The sequence below is a fragment of the Rhineura floridana genome, chromosome 3 (genome assembly GCF_030035675.1).
Source record: "Rhineura floridana isolate rRhiFlo1 chromosome 3, rRhiFlo1.hap2, whole genome shotgun sequence".
In the NCBI taxonomy this organism is placed as follows: domain Eukaryota; kingdom Metazoa; phylum Chordata; class Lepidosauria; order Squamata; family Rhineuridae; genus Rhineura; species Rhineura floridana.
This window is the reverse complement of record NC_084482.1, coordinates 219,067,104-219,089,717: the sequence shown is the minus strand read 5'-3', so window position 1 is coordinate 219,089,717 and position 22,614 is coordinate 219,067,104. Positions and strand designations below refer to the sequence as shown.

Sequence of the window (22,614 nt, the reverse complement as noted above, 5' to 3'; positions counted from 1 at the left end):
AAGCAAAGTGAGAGGAAAATGCGCTGGAAAATGTGGGGTAGCAGTTCCTTGTTGGGATGTTGTATAACCACCACTACACTGAAAAAAAGAATGAATGCTCAGTATGAGTGCTGCAGGTTGTCTGGAGGAAGTGACCCAACAACTGTTTCCTTCTTTAAAAACTTTTGAATGACTGAGAGGATGCTGAATTTCACAGTGGATTGGGTCCTACTTTACTACAGAAAAGTTGCAGTTGGGCAACATGTACTCACGTAGATAGACAGCTATGGTGGAACCTACCATTGGGGCAGGGATTGTATTAGCCAAAACCAAGAACTAACCACCTTAACAACAGACCTTTGTCTGTTTACAGGGCTTATAAGAGAAGTGGATGTTTGTCCTGTAAACGAAAGTGACGGCAGAAAGACACCATTGTTCTATGTTACCATCAGGTATAATTGAAAAAGGACTTCATAAGAACATAAGGAGAATCCTGCTGAATCAAGCCAAATGCCGATCTCATCCAGCATCCTGTTCTCACAGTGGCCAACCAGGTGCCCACGGGAAGCCCACAAGCAGGACCTGATGGCAAGAGCACTCTCCCCTTCTGCCATTTCCCACTATTATTCTTGTTCTTGTTGTTATTTGATTTATATCCCGCCCTTCCTCCCAGCAGGAGCCCAGGGCGGCAAACAGAAACGCTAAAAACACTTTAAAACATCATAAAAAGACCTTAAAATACATTAAAACAAAACAATGTTAAAAACATTTTAAAAAGCTTTAAAAACATCTTTAAGAAAACATATTAAAAGCAATTCTAACACAGACGCAGACTGGGATAGGTCTCAACTTAAAAGGCTTGTTGAAAGAGGAAAGCCTTCAAAAGGCGCCTAAAACATAGCAGAGATGGCGCCTGCCTGATATTTAAAGGGAGGGAATGGCATTCAGAGACAAAGCAGATAGCACATAACATAGCTACTGTGGCCAGTAGCCACTGATAGCGTGATCCTCCATGAATTTGTCTGCTTAGGGGCAGGTCCCAGATTATGAGAAAGTCCCCATTAAAATAACGTGATATTTGGAAACTGTAGCAAGTGAAGGAGCACTAACTCCATCTCCACAAAATGACTTACCAGTGAAAACTGGTAGAGGGAGTCTCACTGAAGACGTGTGGATTAAATAAAGCATTTGTGGCAGAGAGGACCCCACTAATGAGGTGGTCTCCTGGCCGGTAATAATTGAATGAGTCTATCTGATCCCTCTCCAAAGTCAAGGGGCATTTTGCCTTCAGCATTACACAATCTGCATAAGGCACTTGCAGCAGAGTCAGGACCATCCTGTCTCTCCCTGAAACAGCCAGTTCCCTCATGACTGCTCCCCTCTGGTAATTAGAAGTATCACTAGAAACCATTTTTTCAACGTTCAGTAGTTTCCCTAACGCAACTGGAGCCCAGCCAAGGCTTCCCCTCTGAAGAGAGTGCCCAGTTATTAAGTCAACGTCACCCCAGCGTAGTCCTCCTCACCTTCCCCAAATCTCAGCCCAAGCTCTCGTTGGTGCAGGAGACATTTATGCTCCAGTCTTTTCCTGCTTAGATGCAAGACTTTACCTCATGTTGCTCTCGATTCTGACGTTTATTTTCATAGACTCAAAGGCTATATTTTGCTAAATCCCTGGAGATTTGATGAGAAGTAGAAGAACAAATCACTATGATTTTGATGATTGTGAGGGGGAGGAGCATCACCTCTGCAACATCCAGAACTCCTTACATGCACAGGCGGGAGGTTGGAGAAAAACATGTTTCAGCTGGATAATGGGGGTGGGGGCAGCTGAGCAAGTCTAGCCTTGGTGAAACAATGCATTAAAAAAATCAGGATCGATATTTCCTTTTAGGATATACCTGAATTACCGTGCCACTGCATGGACTCTAACAGAGATCTGTTGCTTGCCATTGTTGGTCTTAGTTCTTTTGGCAAACCTCTCCCCTCCCCCCATCAAGAGGAGAGTTGACAAAGAAAAACAGTCTCTCTTTGGCGTTACTGAGAGGACAGCATCCTGGTTTGCCACAAGAGGCTGTTTCATACACAAAGGGTACTTCCATACTAGGGATGGACTGATCTGTCCATTTCTCTCCTCTCAGTTTCTTATTTTCCAATCTTAAATCCAGTTTTCCACATGTGATTTTTTTTTAAAAAAAGTCCTCATGACCATTTTTCAGCATTTTAATGCAAATTTCTCCTAATAAACATATTATGGTGTGCAATTTTGAATAACGTATACATTTGTGCTCCTAATATAATGCATTTTTGTATGTTAAATTCAGGAATATGTTCTTTTTTATGCACACTTTCCCCTAATAATACATGTTTGTAAACATGGTTTGATTGGAGAACTGCATCCCAAACTTTGGGTAAGTGCAAATTCAAATTGGTTGCTGTGTTTCAGTTTTCATATAGTTTTTTTGTGTAGTGGTTAGAGTGCCTCAACCTGGGAGACCAGGGTTCGAATCCCCACACAGCCATGAAGCTGACTGGGTGACCTTGGGCCAGTCTGTGCCTCTCAGCCTCAGAGGGAGGCAATGGGAAACCCCCTCTGAATACCGCTTACCATGAAAAATGTATTCATAAGGTCACCATAAGTCAGGATCGACTTGAAGGCAGTGCATTGCCATTTTCACAGTTTTGGAAAATGCAACTTTGATAGATTTGACTTTCAAAGTGAACTGAATTGAATTTCTCCAACATTCCTGTTCCAAATGGACATTTATTATGGACTTGGTGCACAATTTTTTTTTGCCGTGTCCACAGAACACTGTCATTATCAGAATGCATTTGCTAATAAAATCCAATAAGCAAAAATAACCTGCAATGCCTCCATACTCACTTGTGGTGTGGAAACTCCTTAGCACTTTGGGGGTGGTTGTTGTGGCTTGTCCATTGCCACACTTAGGGACGAGGGGAAATTGATTCAGTTCACATTTAAAGACAAACTTGCCCAATTTGCACTTTCTGAAACAATATAAAGCAAAGCATAAACATCTTTGGAAATTCACCCTTATCTTAGTTTCTCAACACAGTTGCCCAGCCGAATGATATGCACATAAATGCATATACCAGGGTAAAAAGTGCATATAAATGTATCTGTCAGTGGAAATTGTCCTCTAAGATGCACACCTTAACGTGGTGAGGGGGTTTGAGAATGTTGAAGAAGCTGAGAGCTAGACTCCTAGCAGGGGCACCCAAGGCGGAATGGTCAAAGCTGAGACACCAGACTAAGATGCATCCAAACTCAGAGGAAGGCAATGGTAAACCACCTCTGAATGCCTCTTACCATGAAAACCCTACGAACAGAGTATCCAAAATGCAACACGAGATAGTGCTGGAAGATGAGACCCCCAGGTCAGAAGGCACTCACTGAGCTACTGGGGAAGAACAAAGGACAAGTACGAGTAACACTGTGACTAAGACGCAGCTGGGTCAAAGCTGAAAGGAAGCCCAGAGGCTGATGTGCACAGATGTGAAAGGAGAGTCTGGAGTTGTACGACACACACAGTAGGAGCATGGAATGTGAGAAGCATGAACCAGGGAGAGTTAGAAATTGTCAAGCAAGAAATGGAATGTATCAACATTACAATACTTGGTGTGAGTGAGTTAAAATGGACGGGAATGGGACATTTTCAATCAGGCAACTACAAAATATTTTACGCAGGAAATGAGAAATTAAGAAGGAATGGGGTTGCTTTAACAGTGAGAAGTGAGGTAGCAAAAGCAATTAGGAGCTATAATGCAAGGTCTGAGCGAGTGATATCAATGAGATTAAATGGGAAACCTATTAACATAACCATCATCCAAGTCTATGCTCCAACAACAAATGCAGAAGAAGAGGAATTGGAGAGATTCTATGCAGAAGTACAGGAAGATGACACACCAAAACAGGTTGTGCTGATAATCATTGGGGACTGGAATGCAAAAGTAGGGAACAGAGAAGAACTAGGAATTGTGGGGAAATGGGGCTTAGGAGACAGAAATGAAGCAGGAGAAAGACTTACTGAATTTTGTGAAGCCAATAATTTGTTTCTTGCGAACACATTTTTTGAGCAACCGAAAAGACGACTGTACACATGGACATCACCAAATGGTCAATATAGGTATCAAATTGATTATATTAGTGGTAGCAGAAGATGGAGAAGTTCCATGCTTTCTGCAAAAACAAGACCAGGAGCAGAGTGTGGTACAGATCATGAACTGGTCATATTGAAAATCAGAGTAAAGCTAAACAAAGCAATCATATTACAATTATCAGCGCATCTTGTTTTGGTGTGTGATCAATTTCTTCCTGCACTTCTGCGTAAAATCTCTCCATTTCCTCTTCTTCTGTGTTTGCCGTTGGAGTATGATGGTTATGTTAATTGGTTTCCCTTTAAATCTCATTGATATAACTTGCTGAGACCTCGCATTGTAACTCCTAATTGCTTTTGCTACATCACTTCTCACTATTAAAGCAACCCCGTTTCTTCTTAATTTCTCATATCCTGCATAAAATATTCTGGGAGCTTCATGCAAGCTACAGTCCCATGCACATCCCATTCACATATACATCCTTGCAAATACAAACACTCCTGTTTCCCAGATCTACAACATTGAAGCACTGGTGTTGTCTATTTGAGGAACATTCAGCATCTAAGGTCTGTTCTTTAAAAAAAAATTTTCCCCTCTCCTGTCGTTCAGAGCTCCTCCAGCCAACCCACAGGAGAAGCAGTGCCTACCTTCATGTTTATAATCTGGAATAAAAACCAATGCAAGGGTTGATAACAATTCTATTGTACTACTGGACTCAGCTTTGAATTTTGAGGCCCAGATTACTGCTGTGTCCAGGAGCGCATTTGCCCAATTAAAACTGGTGTGCCAGCTGCGCCTGTTCCTGGATCTGCCTGATCTGACTAGGGTGATGCATGCCTTGGTTACATCCCGCTTAGACTACTGTAACGCGCTCTACGTGGGGCTGCCTTTGAAGACTGTTCGGAAACTTAAATTGGTACAAAGAGCTGCAGCCAGAGTGCTAACCGGGGCTGGTTGCACGGATTGTACAACCCCCCTGTTACAACAGATCCACTGGCTGCCAATTTGTTGCCGGTCACAATTCAAAGTGCTGGTTTTGACCTACAAAGCCCTATACGACTCAGGTCCAGGCTATTTGGCAGATTGTATCTCCCTACTTGAACCTGCCCGGGATTGGAGATCTTCAGGCGAGGCCCTTCTTGTGCTCCCCACACCTTCGCAAGTACATATGATGGGGACACGAGATAGGGCCTTTTTGGTGGCCGCCCCTAGGCTATTGGACTCCCTTCTGAGTGAGGTGCGATTAGCTCCCTCCTTGCCGTCTTTCCAGCGACAGGTAAAGACTGTTTTATTTCAACGGGCATTTGGGATAGAGAACGACCAGGATTAAGTGTCCTAGGATTGGTGACTACATTATAAGGTCTTATTATTTTAAATTGTCTGCTGTTTTTAACGTATGTTTTATGGTTTTAATTTTCCTCAAAGTTTAATTCTATTTTTAATTGTATACTTTGTATGTTTTAATGGTGTTGTTTTTAGCTGTAAGCCGCTCTGAGTCCTATTGGAAAAAGTGCGGGGTAGAAATAAAGTTGTTTTATTATTATTATTATTATTATTATTATTATTATTATTATTATTATTATTATTATTATTATTATTATTATAGGCAAACAGGTCCGATATAAGTGAAGCTGTTGGGGCCCTCAGTCTTGTGGAGCCATGAGGCAGTTTGGACCCCTGTTCATCATCATCATCATCGTCATCATCATCATCATTATTATTATTATTATTATTATTATTATTATCCCGCCCTTCCTCCCGGCAGGAGCCCAGGGGGGCAAACAAAAGCACTAAAACATTAAAACATCATAAAAACAAACTTTAAAACACATTAAAACAAAACATCTTCAAAACTTCTAAGATTAATAACCACTTTTAAAAAGAAAGTTTAAGAACATATTAAAAAGCATTTCCAACATAGATGCAGACTGGGATAGGTCTCAATTTAAAAGTCTTGTTGAAAGAGGAAGGTCTTCAGTAGGCGCCAAAAAGATAGCAGAGATGGCGCCTGTCTAATATGTAAGGGGAGGGAATTTCACAGGGTAGGTGCCACTACACTAAAGGTCCGTTTCCTATGATGTGCTGGGTATATAAGAGATAAGACAGTCTTTCAGGTATCCTGGTCTCAAGCTGTATAGGGCTTTGTTCACCAAAACCAGAACCTTGAACTTGGTCCAGTAGCAAATGGGCAGCCAGTGCAATTCTTTCAGCAGTGGGATGACATGTTGGTGATACCCTGCCCCAGTGAGCAGTCTCGCCGCCAGATTTTGCACCAGCTGCAGCTTCCGGACCAACCTCAAGGGCAGTCCTACATAGAGTGCATTACAGTAATCCAGCCTGGAGGTTACCAGTGCGTGGACAACAGTGGTCAAGCTATCCCAGTCCAGAAATGGCCGCAGCTGTCTTACCAGCCAAAACTGGTAAAAGGCACTCCTAGTCACAGAGGTCACCTGGGCCTCTAGTGACAAAAATGGATCCACAAGCACCTCCAGACTACGAACCTGCTCTTTCAGAGGGAGTACAACCCCATCCAAAGCAGGAAACTGACCAATTATCAAAACTTGGAAACCACCAACCCACAGTTCCTCTGTCTTGCAAGGAATCAGACTCAGTTTATTCATGCATGTGGTGGAAGGAACCTTGTTCCTATCTCTCCACCATGAGCAAGGCCCAGTGAGGAAGTGTCTGAAGCAGCCCTCTGTGGCTGCAACCAGGATGCTGGACTTTCAGTGAGGCCAAAGAAAGCTTTTCTTGTGTCGTTCCTCCTCTTTGGGGTGTGTGTGTGGGATGTGTGGGTGGAGGATTTGCCAAAGAACTAAAAGACCAACACCAGTAGGCAACAGACTTGTATAGTTGCTTGACAGGGAATGAATATGATTTTGTTTGCATTTAAAGCTGAATCTATCAAGTCTGCACGTTCCAAAACAATATGAGAGCCATCCTTCAAGATTTATGCAGTCCAAATGTTGAGATGCAGTTCTCCAATCAAACAATGTTTACATAAATACATAGATTAGGGGAAAGAGTAAATTAATATATTAATGAAAATAATAATAATAATAATAATAATAATAATAATAATAATAATAATAATAATAAATTTAATTTTTGTGTCGCCTATCTGGCCAGAGCCACTCTAGGCGATGTACACATTAAAATTCAATAAAATACAATATAATACAAAATAGAATACAATGCAGTCAACACTAATGCAGCAGTATAAAATCATTTAGGGCAATCAATGAATAATTATAAAGCAATCACAGAAAAATTAGCCCACCCCGGAAATCCCGAAGGCCTGTCCAAAGAGCCAAGTTTTTAAGGCTCGGCGAAATGTATCCAGGGAAGGGGCATGGCGAAGATCGAACGGGAGGGAGTTCCAGAGAGTGTGGGCCGCCACTGAAAATGCCCTCTCTCTAGTCCCCACCAGCCTAGCTGTTTTCGTTGGTGGGACTGAGAGAAGGCCCTGCGTGGCTGATCTGGTCGGGCGCCTTAATTTGTAGTACTGGAGGCGCTCCTTCAGGTAAACTGGGCCGAGACCGTATAGGGATTTAAAATAACACACAAAATGCATTATATTAGGAGAAATTGCTTGCAAAAATGTGTACATGTGTCAAAATGGCAAACAAAAATGTGGTTATTCTGAAAGATTTGCACTAAAATGTTAACAATTTTCACAAGGATCTTTTCAAACAAAATTTGCAAATTGCTGCAGAAATGTGGGAGAACTGAATTTAAAACTGGAAACATGAGAAATGGAGAGGACAGAAATAGACAGATCCTTCCCTCCCTACTCTTATGAGTGTGTTTCCTCCCCCCAAGGTAGATAAGTTAGCTACTCTCTCCATTAACCATCTCAAGGTCTGGAGCCACATCTGGCAGTTTTTGCAAACATGCTTTTCTCTAGCCCTACGGATGCACATGGAGCCACATAAAGAGAAGAGGATCTTGCAAAGGCAATGCTTCTCCCTTGCTATAATTATCAAAATCATAGTTATTTTTTCTTCTGCTTCTTGCCAAAGCTCCAAGGATTTGTCAAAAAAATGCCTTCGTGTCCACTAAAACAAACACCAGATTCGAGAGCAGCACGAGGTGCCATCTTGCATCAGAACCTGAAAGGAGTGGGCTGGAATATAAATGTCTCCTGTGGCTTTGAGAGATTGGGCTGAGATTCAGGGTAAGTGAGGACAACTTCGCGGGTGTGAGATTGCCTTAATAACTACCATCCCCTTCAGAGGTGAAGCCTTGGATGTCTCCATCAGCGTTAGAGATGCTCCTGGACTTGGCAAATACGGTTGCAAGTGATTCTCCTAATTATCAGAGGGGAACAGCCGTAAGGGAGGGGGCTGGTCCATGCAGACACAGAATAGTCCTGCTTCTTCTGCTGCTGCTGCCGCCACCTTATGCAGATTGTGTGATGCTGAAGGCAAAATGCCCCTTGACTTTGGAGAGGGATCAGATAGACTCACTGAATTATTACACTCCAGGAGACCACCTCATTAGCGGGGTGATCTCTGCCACAAATGCTTTATTTCACCCACACGTCTTCAACGAGTCTCCCTCTGCCCATTTTTACTGGTAAGTCATTTCGTGGGGGTGAAGTTCTTGCTGCTTCATTTGCTGCCGATTACACAACTTCCAAATATCCCCAATTATCTTAAATTATCTTTCTCATTTACTGGTATCTGCTGCTCCTAGTCAATCAGGGTCCTGTTTTTTGTGGAGTGGTGGTGGATCTGTGTGCCTCTGTATGTGTTTGTAGGTAAAGTGTGACTGAGTGTTTGCTTGTCCAAGGTAAGCTATTCTCTCTCAGCTTTTAATAACTCCCACCCTAGCCCCCCACCCCAGGCAACACTAGATTGTATTGCACGCCTAATACATAGTGTTAGTTTGTTGTTGTTATGTGCCTTCAAGTCAACTACAACTTATGGCGACCCTATGAATCAGTGACCTCCAAGAGGATCAGTCATGAACCACCCTGTTCAGAGCTTGTAAGTTCAGGTCTGTGGCTTCCTTTATGGAATCAATTCATCTCTCGTTTGGTCTTCCTCTTTTTCCCAGCAGTATTGTCTTTTCTAGTGAGATACATAGTGTGGTACAGTGTAAATCGGACAAAGTAGCCAGGAAATGGAACGTTGGAAATGACTCTTGAGTCATCTTATTTTATTTTATTTAACAAAATTTATATACCGCTTGATTGTAAAAAACACTCTAGCGAGCTTACAAAAGCCATTAAAATTATTGATAATACAGTTAAAAATAACTTAAAAGCATTTTTAAAACCATTAAGACAGCAGCAGATCAACAACATTAAAACACGCCAACATCTACGTGTCTGGATAAGGTCTCCTAAACAAAAAAAAGTTTTAAGGAGGCGCCAAAAAGAATACAGTGAAGACGCCTTCCTGAAGTCAGCAAGTGTTTGGATTTTTTAAATCCCCATCCCAGAGCCTGATGTATACGAATCCCTTGCTTCGCTAGTCACACATATCTTGAACAACTGGACAAACGGAGATAATTTTAATTGAAAAAGGAATCATATGGAGATAACACTAGCAATGGTTATATATTGTAATAAGTTTGGAGATGTCATCTGGGGGATCTCCTATTTGGTTATTCTCTCATTAAAAAGAAGTTGTGTGGGCTGCTTACAACAAATAAGTAAAAATAAAATAAAAAGAGCCCTACTGGCTCATATAGTCCAGCAATGTGTTCTCACAGTAGCCAACCAGATGCCTCAATGGGAAGTCCACAAACAGGATCTGAGCACAACAGCACTCTTCCCAGTTGTGATTCACAGTGACTGACATTCAGAGACATACTGTCTTTGACAGTGGGGGCAAAGGATAGCCAGTGTGGCTAGAAGCCACCGATAGCCTTTTCCTTCATGAATTTGTCTAATCCTCTTTTAAATCTGTCCACGTTGGTGATCATCACTGCCTCTTGTGGGAGCAAATTCCATAGTTCAACTTATGCCCTGTGTGATGTAGTACTTTCTTCTGTCTCTCCTGAATCTCCCAACGTTCAGCTTCACTGGGTGTCCCCAGGTTCTAGTGTTATAAGGGGAGGGGGTATTTGCTTTTTATACTTCTAATTTCTTCTCATTTTATATACTTCTATCATGTTGCCTCTTTCTCACCTTTTCTGTAAACTAAAAAAGCCCCAAATGCTGCAACCATTCCTAATAGTAGGAATGATCAAACAGTGAAGATTTCAAGGATATCATTGGAATCCAGCAGTTTCCCCTTTCACAGTCTATTTGGGAGCATAAGTTTGCTTAATACTATACTGGTATAGAGAGCATATACAAAGTATTACAAACGGTGTCATAGAGTTGGGTCTAATCAGATGGGGGGAAGTCTTCATATATTTGGGGCATCCGTACATAATCATGAGGTCTCAGCCCCCTTCATAGGATAAAGCAATCCCTGGGAAGCAATAATTAGCCAATGGCCTGGCCTGAGCATTATCATCAAATGGAATGTGAACAAATGACTAAGTATAGTAGTGTGGTAGAATGTGTATAATGATTAAGAGGAGAGAGTCAGTGTGGTGTAGTGGTTAAGGTGCTGGACTATGACCTGGGAGACCAGGGTTCGAATCCCCACACAGCCATGAAGCTCACTGGGTGACCTTGGGCCAGTCACTGCCTCTCAACCTCAGAGGAAGGCAATGGTAAACCCCCTCTGAATACCGCTTACCATGAAAACCCTATTCATAGGGTTGCCGTAAGTCGGGATAGACTTGAAGGCAGTCCATTTTTCATTTTTTATGCAGAGGCCCCAACCCCTAAGACCAAAGAGGGCATGTGACTGATAATCCAGGAGTGAGGCCTTATTGCTGATAACAATGTGAAGGGTGTGTGTGTCCCAGCAACTAATGGAAAGGTCATACATCTGCTTTCTTGTTTAGCTATACTTACGAATAAAAATCTGTTAACTAGCTTGATTGGAGTTAATTTCATTACCCATCTGAATCCTTTAAAAGAACCATTTGCTAGTAACGAATTTGGCAATACAGGCTCCATTCCCTTGATCATTTTGGTTGCTGGCTATTGTTGCTATTTTCTGAACCTTTTCCAGCCCTACCATATCCTTTCTGAGGTGAGGCAACTAGAGCTGTACAGAGTACAATTACAATGCAAGTAAAATACCAAGTAAAAACATACAACCATTTACAAAAATTAAAAATGACATAAATATTACCTTGAAGGTTCTTGCAGAGTATTCCAGCTATGCTGTTTCTGCTAAGGATCATGTCTATTGACTCATGAACAGGCTGTCCCACCACACACCCAGACACCCATTGAGGAAGATTCACTGTTGGGTCCTTGTGGCTTTGACCACGGATCAATGTTTGCATAAGTAAAGCTCTTGATATTAAATCCAGAGCGTTACATTATCTGTAAATGCTCCAGAGTTTGCATTATCAAAGAAGCAAGAAATGAGTCAGGTATATTCAATGAATGCAGGATGATGATGATGCAATATGCATATTTTTGCAGGAAAGGGCCCACAAAGTCCTGGCAGCTCCTCTCCTTCCTCTTTGCCATTCAGGAGATCAACCAGAATCCCAGGCTCTTACCCAACATCACCCTGGGCTACAGCATCCATGAGAACTTTTTTGAAGGAAAGATGACATATGATGCTTTGCTAGACCTGCTGTCTACTGGGCAGGCGAATGTTCCAAACTATAGCTGTGGAGGACGGAATAACCTGCTGGCTGTTCTTGAAGGGGCTGACTCTGAAATCTCCATCCTGATTTCAAGCATGTTGGGCATCTATAAAACCCCACAGGTAGGAATGGAGAGGGCAGGACATTTGCTGGATGGGCCACATTAATTCAAATTGGGAGTGGATGTTAAGTAAGATGGGAGACAGATAATTTTTGAAGTAGTATCTCAAATTGCTTGAGAGAGATTTCACTTCTTCTGATGGACAGACACATACCTTTCTTCTCTTTTCTCACACTGATGGCTCTACTTACATGAGTTTTTCAGAATTTCAGAACAAGATGAAGGGTGCTTCCACATGGATGTTTATCTTGGACTTGGTGCTGTTGTTTTCAGTGTTCAGACAATGTCTTTAAAACGCTTTCTCATACTATTTTATCATTTAGTCCAGTTTTACTGTTTCCCAGGGAAATCCCATAAAGTGATAAATCCAGATTAAATTGTGTGGTGGGGGGATGGAAATATGGTGTGATGGTAGAGATAGGAAAATAATCTGGCTGCCTTAAAAAAGGTAAAGGTGTCCCCACACTTGTAGTGAGAATCGTTTCCGACTCTTAGGGCGACGTCTTGCGACGTTTACTAGGCAGACCGTATATATGGGATGGGATTGCCAGTTCTATCCCCAGCTGACCACAGATGGATGGAAGGCTGAGTGGACCTCGACCCCTTTTACCGGAGATTCAACTTCCTCCTTCCTTTGGAATCAAACTCTGGCCATGAGCAGAGCTTTCAACTATGTTACCGCCGCTTACCACTCTGCGCCACTCTGCCTTACAGAATCCTTATTTGTCCTAAGCCCTGAGAGCCTAGTTTCACCTGGGTAGGACCACCCCCATGTCAATCAACTGACTTCACAACATCAGCCGGACCTTCTTTTGCATAATGCAGTGCACAGAGGTCCCAACAATCAGCTGATTATTTGGGGTTGCAAAGGCTTATATAATTACCTATAAAAGGAACTATACCATATCAGATCTCTATCACACTTACAGAGTTTTCCAGGCAAGGAAAAAAATTGAATTTAGTTCAGTATCCGCAATTTACTTTTTTGTATCTTTCTCTAACAATGCAGGTACATATTTCAAATCATATTTCTTTCATGTGCTAACTTAATTATAGAATCATAGAATAGTAGAGTTGGAAGGGGCCTAAAAGGCCATCAAGTCCAACCCCTTGTTCAATGCAGGAATCCAAATCAAAGCATACCCAACAGATGGCTGTCCAGCTGCCTCTTGAATGCCTCCAGTGTCGGAGAGCCCACTACCTCTCTAGGTTATTGGTTCCATTGTCGTATGGCTATAACAACAACAATTACAAATGATATAATAAAATGTAAGCTTAACCAAAGCTATCTTCAAAGCGAAGCATAATTGCCAGAAAAATATTGAGGAAGCACATCCAATAAAGAGCATTTGGAGAAGACTACTTAGATACGAACTGCATACAGACTATTTTAAACCTCAGCAGCTTTGTACATGCATGCAGAGATGGTGTAATTTTGCCAACTAAAATATTCTTTTTCTGTATCTCTTTGGAGTTAAATAAGATGTTACTTTTTCCTTTCATTGAAAAATAACCCTGATGAGTCTGTTTCACATCTGTGTGCCTGCTTTACATCTTATAAAAAAGCTGAGAGTTGCATATGTTTGCATGTGCAGAAAGGGTTTCTTTCCTCCAAGGCTGAGTGAAATTGTGGAGGCTAATGGTTGTGTAAAAATGTAAGCTGTGCCTAACTGCCATGAGGGAACTGTGTTGTTTGAGCTCACCAGTTTTAAGGCAATCAGCTATTGCCTGCCCTTATTGTTCAGGGAAATCTAACAACAGAAGAATGGGAATTGTCACTGGTCACAGAAGCTACTGTGTACAGTGATGTAATCTGTCCCCCCTTCCCTTTGGTTCAAAAGCGATGACTCAGCACTCTTCCGGGAATGTCAGTATCTTGGGTTGGGTTCAAATTGTGCAATTCAAGTTGATTTAGAACTCTTGTGTAACAAACCCTCTTCCTGGAAAAATCATACTTTTTATGGAAAGTGTGGGGGAAATGTTTGCCCCTGCCCCCCAGGAAACAAATAATGATTTCTGCAAACCAAAGAGGACAAATGTTCAATAAAGAGGTCTTCTAAGCTGCCTCTCTCAAAGGGGGCTTGGTGTACAGTTGGGTACATCATTAAATATTGCGGACAGGTAACAAATTTTCTCTGACTGGAAATACTTCCTTAAATAACTATTGTAAATGCTATCAGTAGTTGTTTCTATCAGTAGGCTTGAGGCCTCATGCAAGCCTATCAGGGCAAGGCACACACCACACATCAGCTAGGAAGTTCCTGTAGAGTTTCTTCCAGAGCATCATGCCTGAGGGTGTGTGTGTCTCCTTTTAAAAAAAGACATTACTCAGAATACAATGGAAGCTCTGAATATGCCAAAGGTTCCTTACATACATGGCACCACCTTCCTTAGGCAAGGATATTTCTGGTCCTTATTGAGCATATTGTTATCTCCCAAATGGGTTTGTTGCCCTGTGCACAGTACAGCCAAATGACCACACCCAGGTTGAAGGGTCCAACAAGCTTTATTTCATTCTGGCCAGAAAGAGGTGCAAGACGATAATTCACAAAACAAGCACACCCCTTATGGGGGGGGGTGCTACACTTTTATACATTGCAAGCAAAAATTTATGGCACATTCTAATTGGCCCCTTAGTGCCAACCTGTCACCTTTCCATTGGTTGATCTTCTGACTATGCCCACCATCTCTTATGCACACGGCACATTAATTTCTCCACCCATATCTGCATTCCAAGTTAGCCACTACAACAGCAGCTTCCAAGCACGTATTTTACTGATAAGCTTCAGAACGCATGTAACTTCTCTAGGCCTTATAAAATTCAGTTTCTTTTTTTGTTTTTGTTTTCTTAAAAAATGCTGGCCCTGAGTCATCAATATTATGATAATAAATATTTAGTCTTTGTACTAAAACCACCCACTCATCTTCCTTTCCTTGCCAGGTCAGTTATGCTTTTGCTTCTGCTGTTCTGAGCGATAAGACCCAGTTCCCTTTCTTCTACCGGATGGTCCCCAACGAAGAAGCCCAGTACCCAGGGATTGTCAAGCTGCTCCTGCACTTCAGATGGACGTTCATTGGTCTCATTGCTCCAGACACTGACAATGGAGAGAGGTTCATGCAGACCTTGACGCCTCTGCTCATCAAGAGTGGTGTTTGTACTGCCATCTCACTAAGCATCCCAGGACTGAATATGAAAGGAGGAAAGATGGGTTTTTTTCAATTCCTCAAGTGGAGACAAGTCCATGTATTTGTTTATTATGCAGAGATGACTTACTTCTTAGATGGAATTTTAATGATACAACAGGTAGTTGAAATGTTAATAAAACCCATTGTAGGGAAAGTCTGGATAACAACGGCTATGTGGGATGTCTCCACAGAATTGATGTATAATGTCATACCTTTCCAACACATTCATGGTATTTTTTCCTTCCTTATTGAGGCAAAGAAAAAGTCAAAATATGATGATTTTGCACCTTTTTTCTTTGCTATGAAGGGGTTTGTGGAGAAATCTTTTAACTGTACATATTTAAAACATGAATTGTCTGTGAAAGGCTGGACAAGATGCAGAGGGAGAGAGGACCTGGAAATGTTTCCCCAAGATGACCTGGAAAAAGTCCTCTCTTTAGACAGCTACATGATTTACAACACGGTCCAAGCTGTGGGACGGGCCTTAAATGCTGCATATTCATCTACCTCCAAGTGGAGGGTGATGGACAAGGTGGAAACTCAAAGGCTACCGCCATGGCAGGTATTGGCAGTTCCATCACAGACATCTGTGCTGAATATGATAACAGATTGTAGAATTCTGGAATTGGTGTCTGAGAGAGGTTGAGAATCCCTGGTTTAGAATTTCCCAGAGGAGACAGGAATGCTTAGAGAGAGCCTGAACGATGCAATCTCCCCCTCCCAAGAGAAATCCACATGGGCCACTGCAGGCATTTCCATTTTCCATCACAGACATCTCTGTCGAATATGTTGATTGTACAAATATCCAGGATCGTTGTCTTGGGATTACAGTTTGACAAAATGTGGAATGTAGTGGAGAGGTGAAATGTTGCACACCTAGCCCTGAACTGGTCCCTCTTTCTGCCCCCTTACGCTAGCCCCAGAGGGCACAGCCCTTCTGTTAACAACCCCTGTTGGTGGCCTAACTCCCTCTTTGGCTGCAGCAGCCCATTTGGATTAAGACCTTCTGTCCTTTACGTTGGTGTTCCCTTGGGAAGGGGAGATGGCCTTTTTCCTCTCCCAATCTACTTCCCTGCCTCTTGTAATGCATACGGAGAGTAACTCAGCGGTCTGAGTTGTGTGTCTGCCAGTGTGTATATTTACCTAAGCAGGCTTTTACTCTGCATTTAAATCACTTAGATTTAAGACTTAGTAAAGTAAGAAAAAGCGACTTTATTTATTTATTTATAGGAAAGGCACACCTAATTCTAACTAAGAAATTAAGTTGGAGGCTCAATGGCCAGACGTGGGTCTTGCCCTCATGGCTCAGGAGAGAGAGCAAAGTCAGAGATGTCTCCTCTCTCCTCGGACAGTTGAAGAAGACAACAAAGGAAGGAGAGGCAGATAAGCTTCACTGGGTATATCAGTCTACAACGGAAGGAAGTTGGGTAGAGAAGAGCACAGGTAAAAGCAGCCAATCCTAGCTAGCTGGAGGACCCTCACTCTATTTTTCTTCTGGGATACAAACACAAGAACCCAAACAGGAGTTTCTCTTGCCTGCACTTCCAACACCGCTCAGTCAGGGTCCTTCCTCCATCTATCTGTCACTTTCATGTGATGCAGTCTTTGTCCCCATCTGCCTTCCCAGAAGGGGAGACACAAAAGGGCAACCTTCCGTGGTGTCTCCCCCTTGAGATGACCTCCACTGGCATTGGCTCACTAGGCAGCCCACTGCTAGCATGCCCGGCTTCTCTCCCCCCATGCTGAAACACACCCTCAAGGTGGGTAGAGTCCACTTGGCCTGCTTTCATGCAGCAGCAAGTAATTAACATTGTTCCGTGCATGAAATTACTGTTAAAAATAAAGTAAGGGCAGGGAGCAAGATGTTTGATGTTCACCTCCATTTTCTTTTCTTGATAACGCAGATGCCAGCATCTCTGCCTTTATAGCCAAGATGTTTCTTCGTCTCTGCCTGCAGCGTGCCTGGGCCAACACAGAGCAGATAATAGCTCTGAAGACCCATTTAATTCAATGAGGTGTATTTCATCTTATAAAACAAAAACAGTTAAAATTTGAAATTGAGAAAGTAGAATCTGGTTTACTGGACCGCAGTTTAATTATTCTGGGGACTATAGCAATTATTAAGTATACTATCACAAATATATGTGCTCTCATTACAAATCAATATTCTATAAAGCAGTGGTTCCCAAACTCCCCGCACCCACCCCAGGACCACATGAACATTGCTGAGGGTCTTGGCAGACCACTTAATGATCCTTACTTGTTTTTCTACCTGTTGTAGAAACTGTAATGTGCTGTCTAGATGCAGTATGATTTTTGATTGTATTTTAATTGTTTCCTTTATTTCTTGTATATTGCACTTTTGTGTTACATTTTAAATTCTAGAATTCAAATTGTAATACAAAACATACAATATAAGAAATAAAACAAGCAATTAAAATACAGCAATTATTATTTAATGTGTTCAATGTGCCATCTTCTGTCGTCAGCCACAAATCCACAGACCACCCACATGGACCTCACAGACCACCAGTGGTCCACGGACCACAATTTGGGAACCCTGAAATAAAAAGTAACATTAGAAAAAAAAAACGGGGCAATGGATACTAAACTGAAAAGGTCATCAGAAAAAAATGGGAAATTTTGGGGTGATCCCACAAGAATGTATGAAAGGGGTAAAAAACCTTAAAGTCACAAGGCTCTTTGAAACTACAACCAGCCCTGAGTCAGACGAGATCCAAGCATGAAATGAGCAGAGTTGGATAGTCACTGTGGTTTCTCTATATTCCAAATGCTGCTCTTTTCTCTGCCGTTCTAGTTCCATGCTTTCCTGAGGAGCCCCCAGTTTTATAATTCTTCCATGGATGGAATATATTTAGATGAGAACGGGGAGCTGGCAGCCAGTTTGGACATTGTGAACTGGGTGGTATTTCCCAATAAATCCATCCTCAGGGTGAAGTTTGGGAGGATCAACAGGCGAGGATCCCCAGACCTGGAGTGCACCATTGACCAGGATGCCATTGTGTGGCCCAAATGGCTCAACCAGGTGGGGGGAATGCATGCCTTTCATTTCAATGTAGTACCCATCCTTCAAGTTCTTAAAAGGGTACCCTGCTCTGTGTGGCGCTGCCTTTGAATGCTTGTCAACTTTTTGGAGGGCAAATTTCCCCTTTAAGTTTTCAGTAGCTGGATGAGGTGGCCCAGGTTTCCCCCACCCCTTGCCATTTTTAAACTGGAACAAAATGAACCATCCTTAAATATCCAAGGATATTTCATTCCCTGCTTTCTGGTAATTGAATGAAAACAGATTGGCAGAAAAAAGTTTGTTCAGCTCTACTTCAAATACAGACTACGGGCCACTTGATAATTACATTGACTTGTTTATATCGAGGTGGGGGCTAGCCCATGGCACATATAATTATTTTTATAGGATTTCATAATGAAGAATTCACTTAATAATGGATAATTAAAATGATTTAAAATATTGCAATGCAATGCAGCCCTCACACTGAGAAAGGTTAGGCACTACTGATTTATAATAGCCCTCTCAGCGTGCATGTCACATTAGAGGGCACACGAGGACAGGCCTCTGCCTCACAGAGTTTACCATCTAAAATTAAGCACAAGGGAAACAGCAGAGGAAGAGAAGATGATCCAGGAGTGAACAGGGAACAGGATTTTTAGTATTATTAATACTTTTAGCCTGCACTTCATTTGTTAGAATTCCCACATCCAGGGTGCTGCAACAGAAAAGGCCCTGTCCAATGATACCATACAACATGTTATGCTAGTAAGAGGATGACAACCTGGGCCTCTCCTACAGATCTCAGACTTCATATTGGCAGAGATTGGAGAGGCTCTTCTTTATGTACTTGTGCCCTGATCCACTTAGGGCTTTATACATGACTGCCAATGCTGTGAATTGTGTTCGATACCAAAAGACAGCCAGTGCAGTTCTTGAAAGAGTGCTGATCTGCCATCCCATTTGGCTGCCCCACACTGAACATTCTGCACCAGTTGCAGCATTTGGGCTGTCTTCAAGATAGCCCTATGTAGAACATATCATAGTAGTACAATATTAACTATGAGGTTATTAGAACATTAATAACTGAGGTCAAGCTATCCCAAATGTAGCAGATAAACCTTTTAGAGCTTGAAATAAACATTTCATACAACTGAGACTATCTGGGCCTCAGGCAACAATGCAGTTGTTTCAATATGGCAGGGTTAGGCTTGGCTATACTTTTTCAAGCTAAATCATGGTGCTAGAGGCCCCACTGAGTCCTTCTCAATTCTCTCATTTTCATAGATAATAATAATAATAATAATAATAATAAACTATTTCTACCCCACCTTTTTTCCAATAGGACTCAGAGCGACTTACAATGAAAAACAACACCATTAAAACATACAGAAGTATACAATTAAAAAAGAATTAAACTATGAGAAAAATTAAAACCATAAAACATACGTTAAAAACAGTGGACAATTTAAAATAATAAAATATTAAAATATTTAAGATAATAAAATCATATAATATAGTCACCAATCCTATGACACTTAATCCTGGTTGTTCTCTATCCCAAATGCCCATTGAAATAAAACAGTCTTTACTTGTCGCCGGAAGGACGGCAAGGAGGGAGCTAATCGCACCTCACTCAGAAGGGAGTTCCACAACCTAGGGGCGGCCACTGAATAGGCCCTATCTCGTGTCCGCGTCATATGTACTTGCGAAGGTGTGGGGAGCACAAGAAAGGCCTCACCGGAAGATCTCAAATCCCGGACAGATAAATGATCTATAACAGATTTTTGTTGTCTTCATGCTTAGACCTTGCCTCTTTCCAGGTGTGTGGAAAGCTGCCGTCCTGGATTTGTCAAGGTGGTTCAGGAAGGAAAGCCACTTTGCTGCTACGACTGCCTTCCCTGCCCAGTGGGGACCATCTCCACTCAAGAAGGTGGGTGATTCCAATGGGAAAAGGCACCCTTGGAGAAGAGAGGAAGGGTTCACTCAGAAATCTTTTCCAACCTTTTCCAAAATTGTTCCTACACCAGTGAGGATGGATAAGGCTGGTACGATTTCCATAGAATTCCGGGTTCAAGCAGCAAACTGAACTGAATGACCCATGAGGTCTCTTTGGATGAGCAGCTCATGTTTTGGTCTTCTTGTTTCTTAAGTTTCATCTTTTTCATAAGTATCTGAAATTCTTATCAGGATGATGGTTTGTGATATTCTTTTAAAAGCTGCTTGGAAAGAAAGGATGGAAATAATTAAATCTATCCATCTCTGTCCAGCCATTAGCAGAGATAAGTCATCGGCCTTAGGCCAATCTCACCCTCAGCAATCTGACAGGGTTATGGCAAGGTGCAGAGGATGTCCTCCTCTCTTGTTCTGGCCACCCTATGGAATGCTTTTTCCTTTGAGATCATACGAGCACCAGTTGTGAGGTGTTTTCTCTGCCAATTTAAGGCATACCTGTTCACACAGGTTTCCCCTGGCCTTTAATATTATAAATTCCAAATCTCCTTGGTCATATGCAATGATATTATTCATTTTATTCATTGATTTCACTGGATATTTATATGCTTTCTTACCCTATGAATACCTTTGATGTTTATTTCTTTAAATGAAAACCAGTACAAAAAAGTTTTTGGAAAAATAATAAATAAATAAAATCTGATGATCAGCAACTTAGAAGGAGTGTGGGATTCAAATTTAAAACAAAAGTATTTTGTTTCTGACTCTAAACTCAACTCCAAATATTAATCCAGCCCATTAGCATCTATAGTGACTGACAATGGGTCTAGAATGTCTTCGGCACTTCTCACCCGAAGAAACTTGTGGTTGCAAATGATCTGGAGTTAACCTGGGGACTGCTGCAAGCCAAGCCTGTTCTCTGTCAATGGCCATCTCCCCATCCTCAGCCCTACAGCATATTGTCAGTTCATAACTTCTCCCCTTTTCTGACTCTTTGGCATATATTTGATAAAATCATGTAACTGTTATGCATGTAAGATAGATGTTACTCTTTTTCTTTGCAGATGCAAATCGTTGCACCATTTGCCCAGAAGATCAGCATCCAAACAAAGACCGAGATCAGTGTATCCCAAAGACTATCACCTTCCTGGCCTATGAAGAATATTTGGGGTTTCTCTTGACTTCCTTTGCCCTATTCCTCTCCTTCACCACAAGCATTGGGTTAGGAATCTTCATTAAATACAGAAGAACTCCAATAGTCAAAGCCAACAACCGGGACCTCTCCTACATCCTCCTCGTCTCCCTTCTGCTTTCCTTTTTGTCCTCCTTCCTCTTCATCGGTCGGCCAAGGAAAGCGACCTGCCTTCTCCGACAAATGGCATTCAGCATCATCTTCTCAGTTGCTGTCTCTTCTCTTTTGGCAAAAACCATCACTGTGGTGCTGGCCTTCCTAGCCACAAAACCAGGGAACAGGGTGAGGAGATGGCTGGGAAAGAGTTTGGCCAACTCCATTGTCATTTCCTGTTTCAGTATTCAAGTTGTCATCTGTGCCATCTGGCTGGGCATCTCTCCCCCATTCCCAGACTCTGACATGCACTCTGAACTCGGAGAGATCATGCTGCATTGCAATGAAGGGTCTGTCACCATGTTTTACAGTGCCCTTGGCTACATGGGCTTCCTTGGTGCCATCTGCTTCATGGTGGCTTTCCTAGCCAGGAAGCTGCCTGGGGCCTTCAATGAAGCCAAGCTGATCACCTTCAGCATGCTGGTCTTCTGCAGTGTTTGGGTGTCCTTTGTGCCCACCTACCTGAGCACAAAGGGGAAATACATGGTAGCCGTGCAGGTCTTCTCCATCTTGGCCTCCAGTGCTGGGCTTCTGGGCTGCATCTTCATTCCCAAGTGCTACATTATTGTACTCAGGCCTGAACTCAATACAAAGGAGCATCTGACAAAAAAACCTAGTGATACCATTTGATTCTTAGCATACTGTTTTTTATTTTGACAACTAATGTTCTGCACATCAGTGACGAACAGCACATAGCTTTCATGTGAATATAACTGTGTAGATGTAAATTCTCTGCCTTTTAAATAAAGGAAGAATCATGAACATGGAGTTATAATGTTTCTGCAGTGGTCATTGGCCCCCTGGACTTGATGTTTAATGTATTTTGCTTTATCATAGTCTGATCCCACTAGGTACCTGATCAGACAGTCTTAATACAGCTAATGGTCATCTGGAGTCACACTGATGGGATTTGCATAGACTTATTTTCTAGCATCTAATGAGCAAATGAGGCTAGGTACAAATCCACAGATGTTTTTAAAGAACTAATCAAACTTCATCCTATTGTGCTTCAGAAATGACTTTGGCCTGCAATCATAGAATCATAGAGTTGGAAGGGGCCTTGTAGGCCATCGAGTCCAAACCCCTGCTCACAGCAGGAAATCCACAGCTAGAGCATCTCCCGCAGATAGCTGTCCAGCCTCTGCTTGAAGACATCCAGTGAAGGGGATCCCACCACCTCCCTAGGCAGTCGGTTCCATTGCCGAACTGCCCTTACTG

General features: G+C 42.2%; 1 protein-coding gene across 1 annotated transcript; it reads left to right on the top strand.

Moving 5' to 3' along the window:
- The first annotated feature begins 14,894 nt into the window (after positions 1–14,894).
- LOC133378996 (vomeronasal type-2 receptor 26-like) lies at positions 14,895–22,026 on the top strand. Its single transcript, XM_061613609.1, has 3 exons — positions 14,895–15,638; positions 19,905–20,031; positions 21,116–22,026. Exons 1-3 carry the CDS (start codon positions 14,895–14,897, stop codon positions 22,024–22,026), a joined length of 1,782 nt encoding a protein of 593 aa, XP_061469593.1.
- Positions 22,027–22,614: the final 588 nt, after the last annotated feature.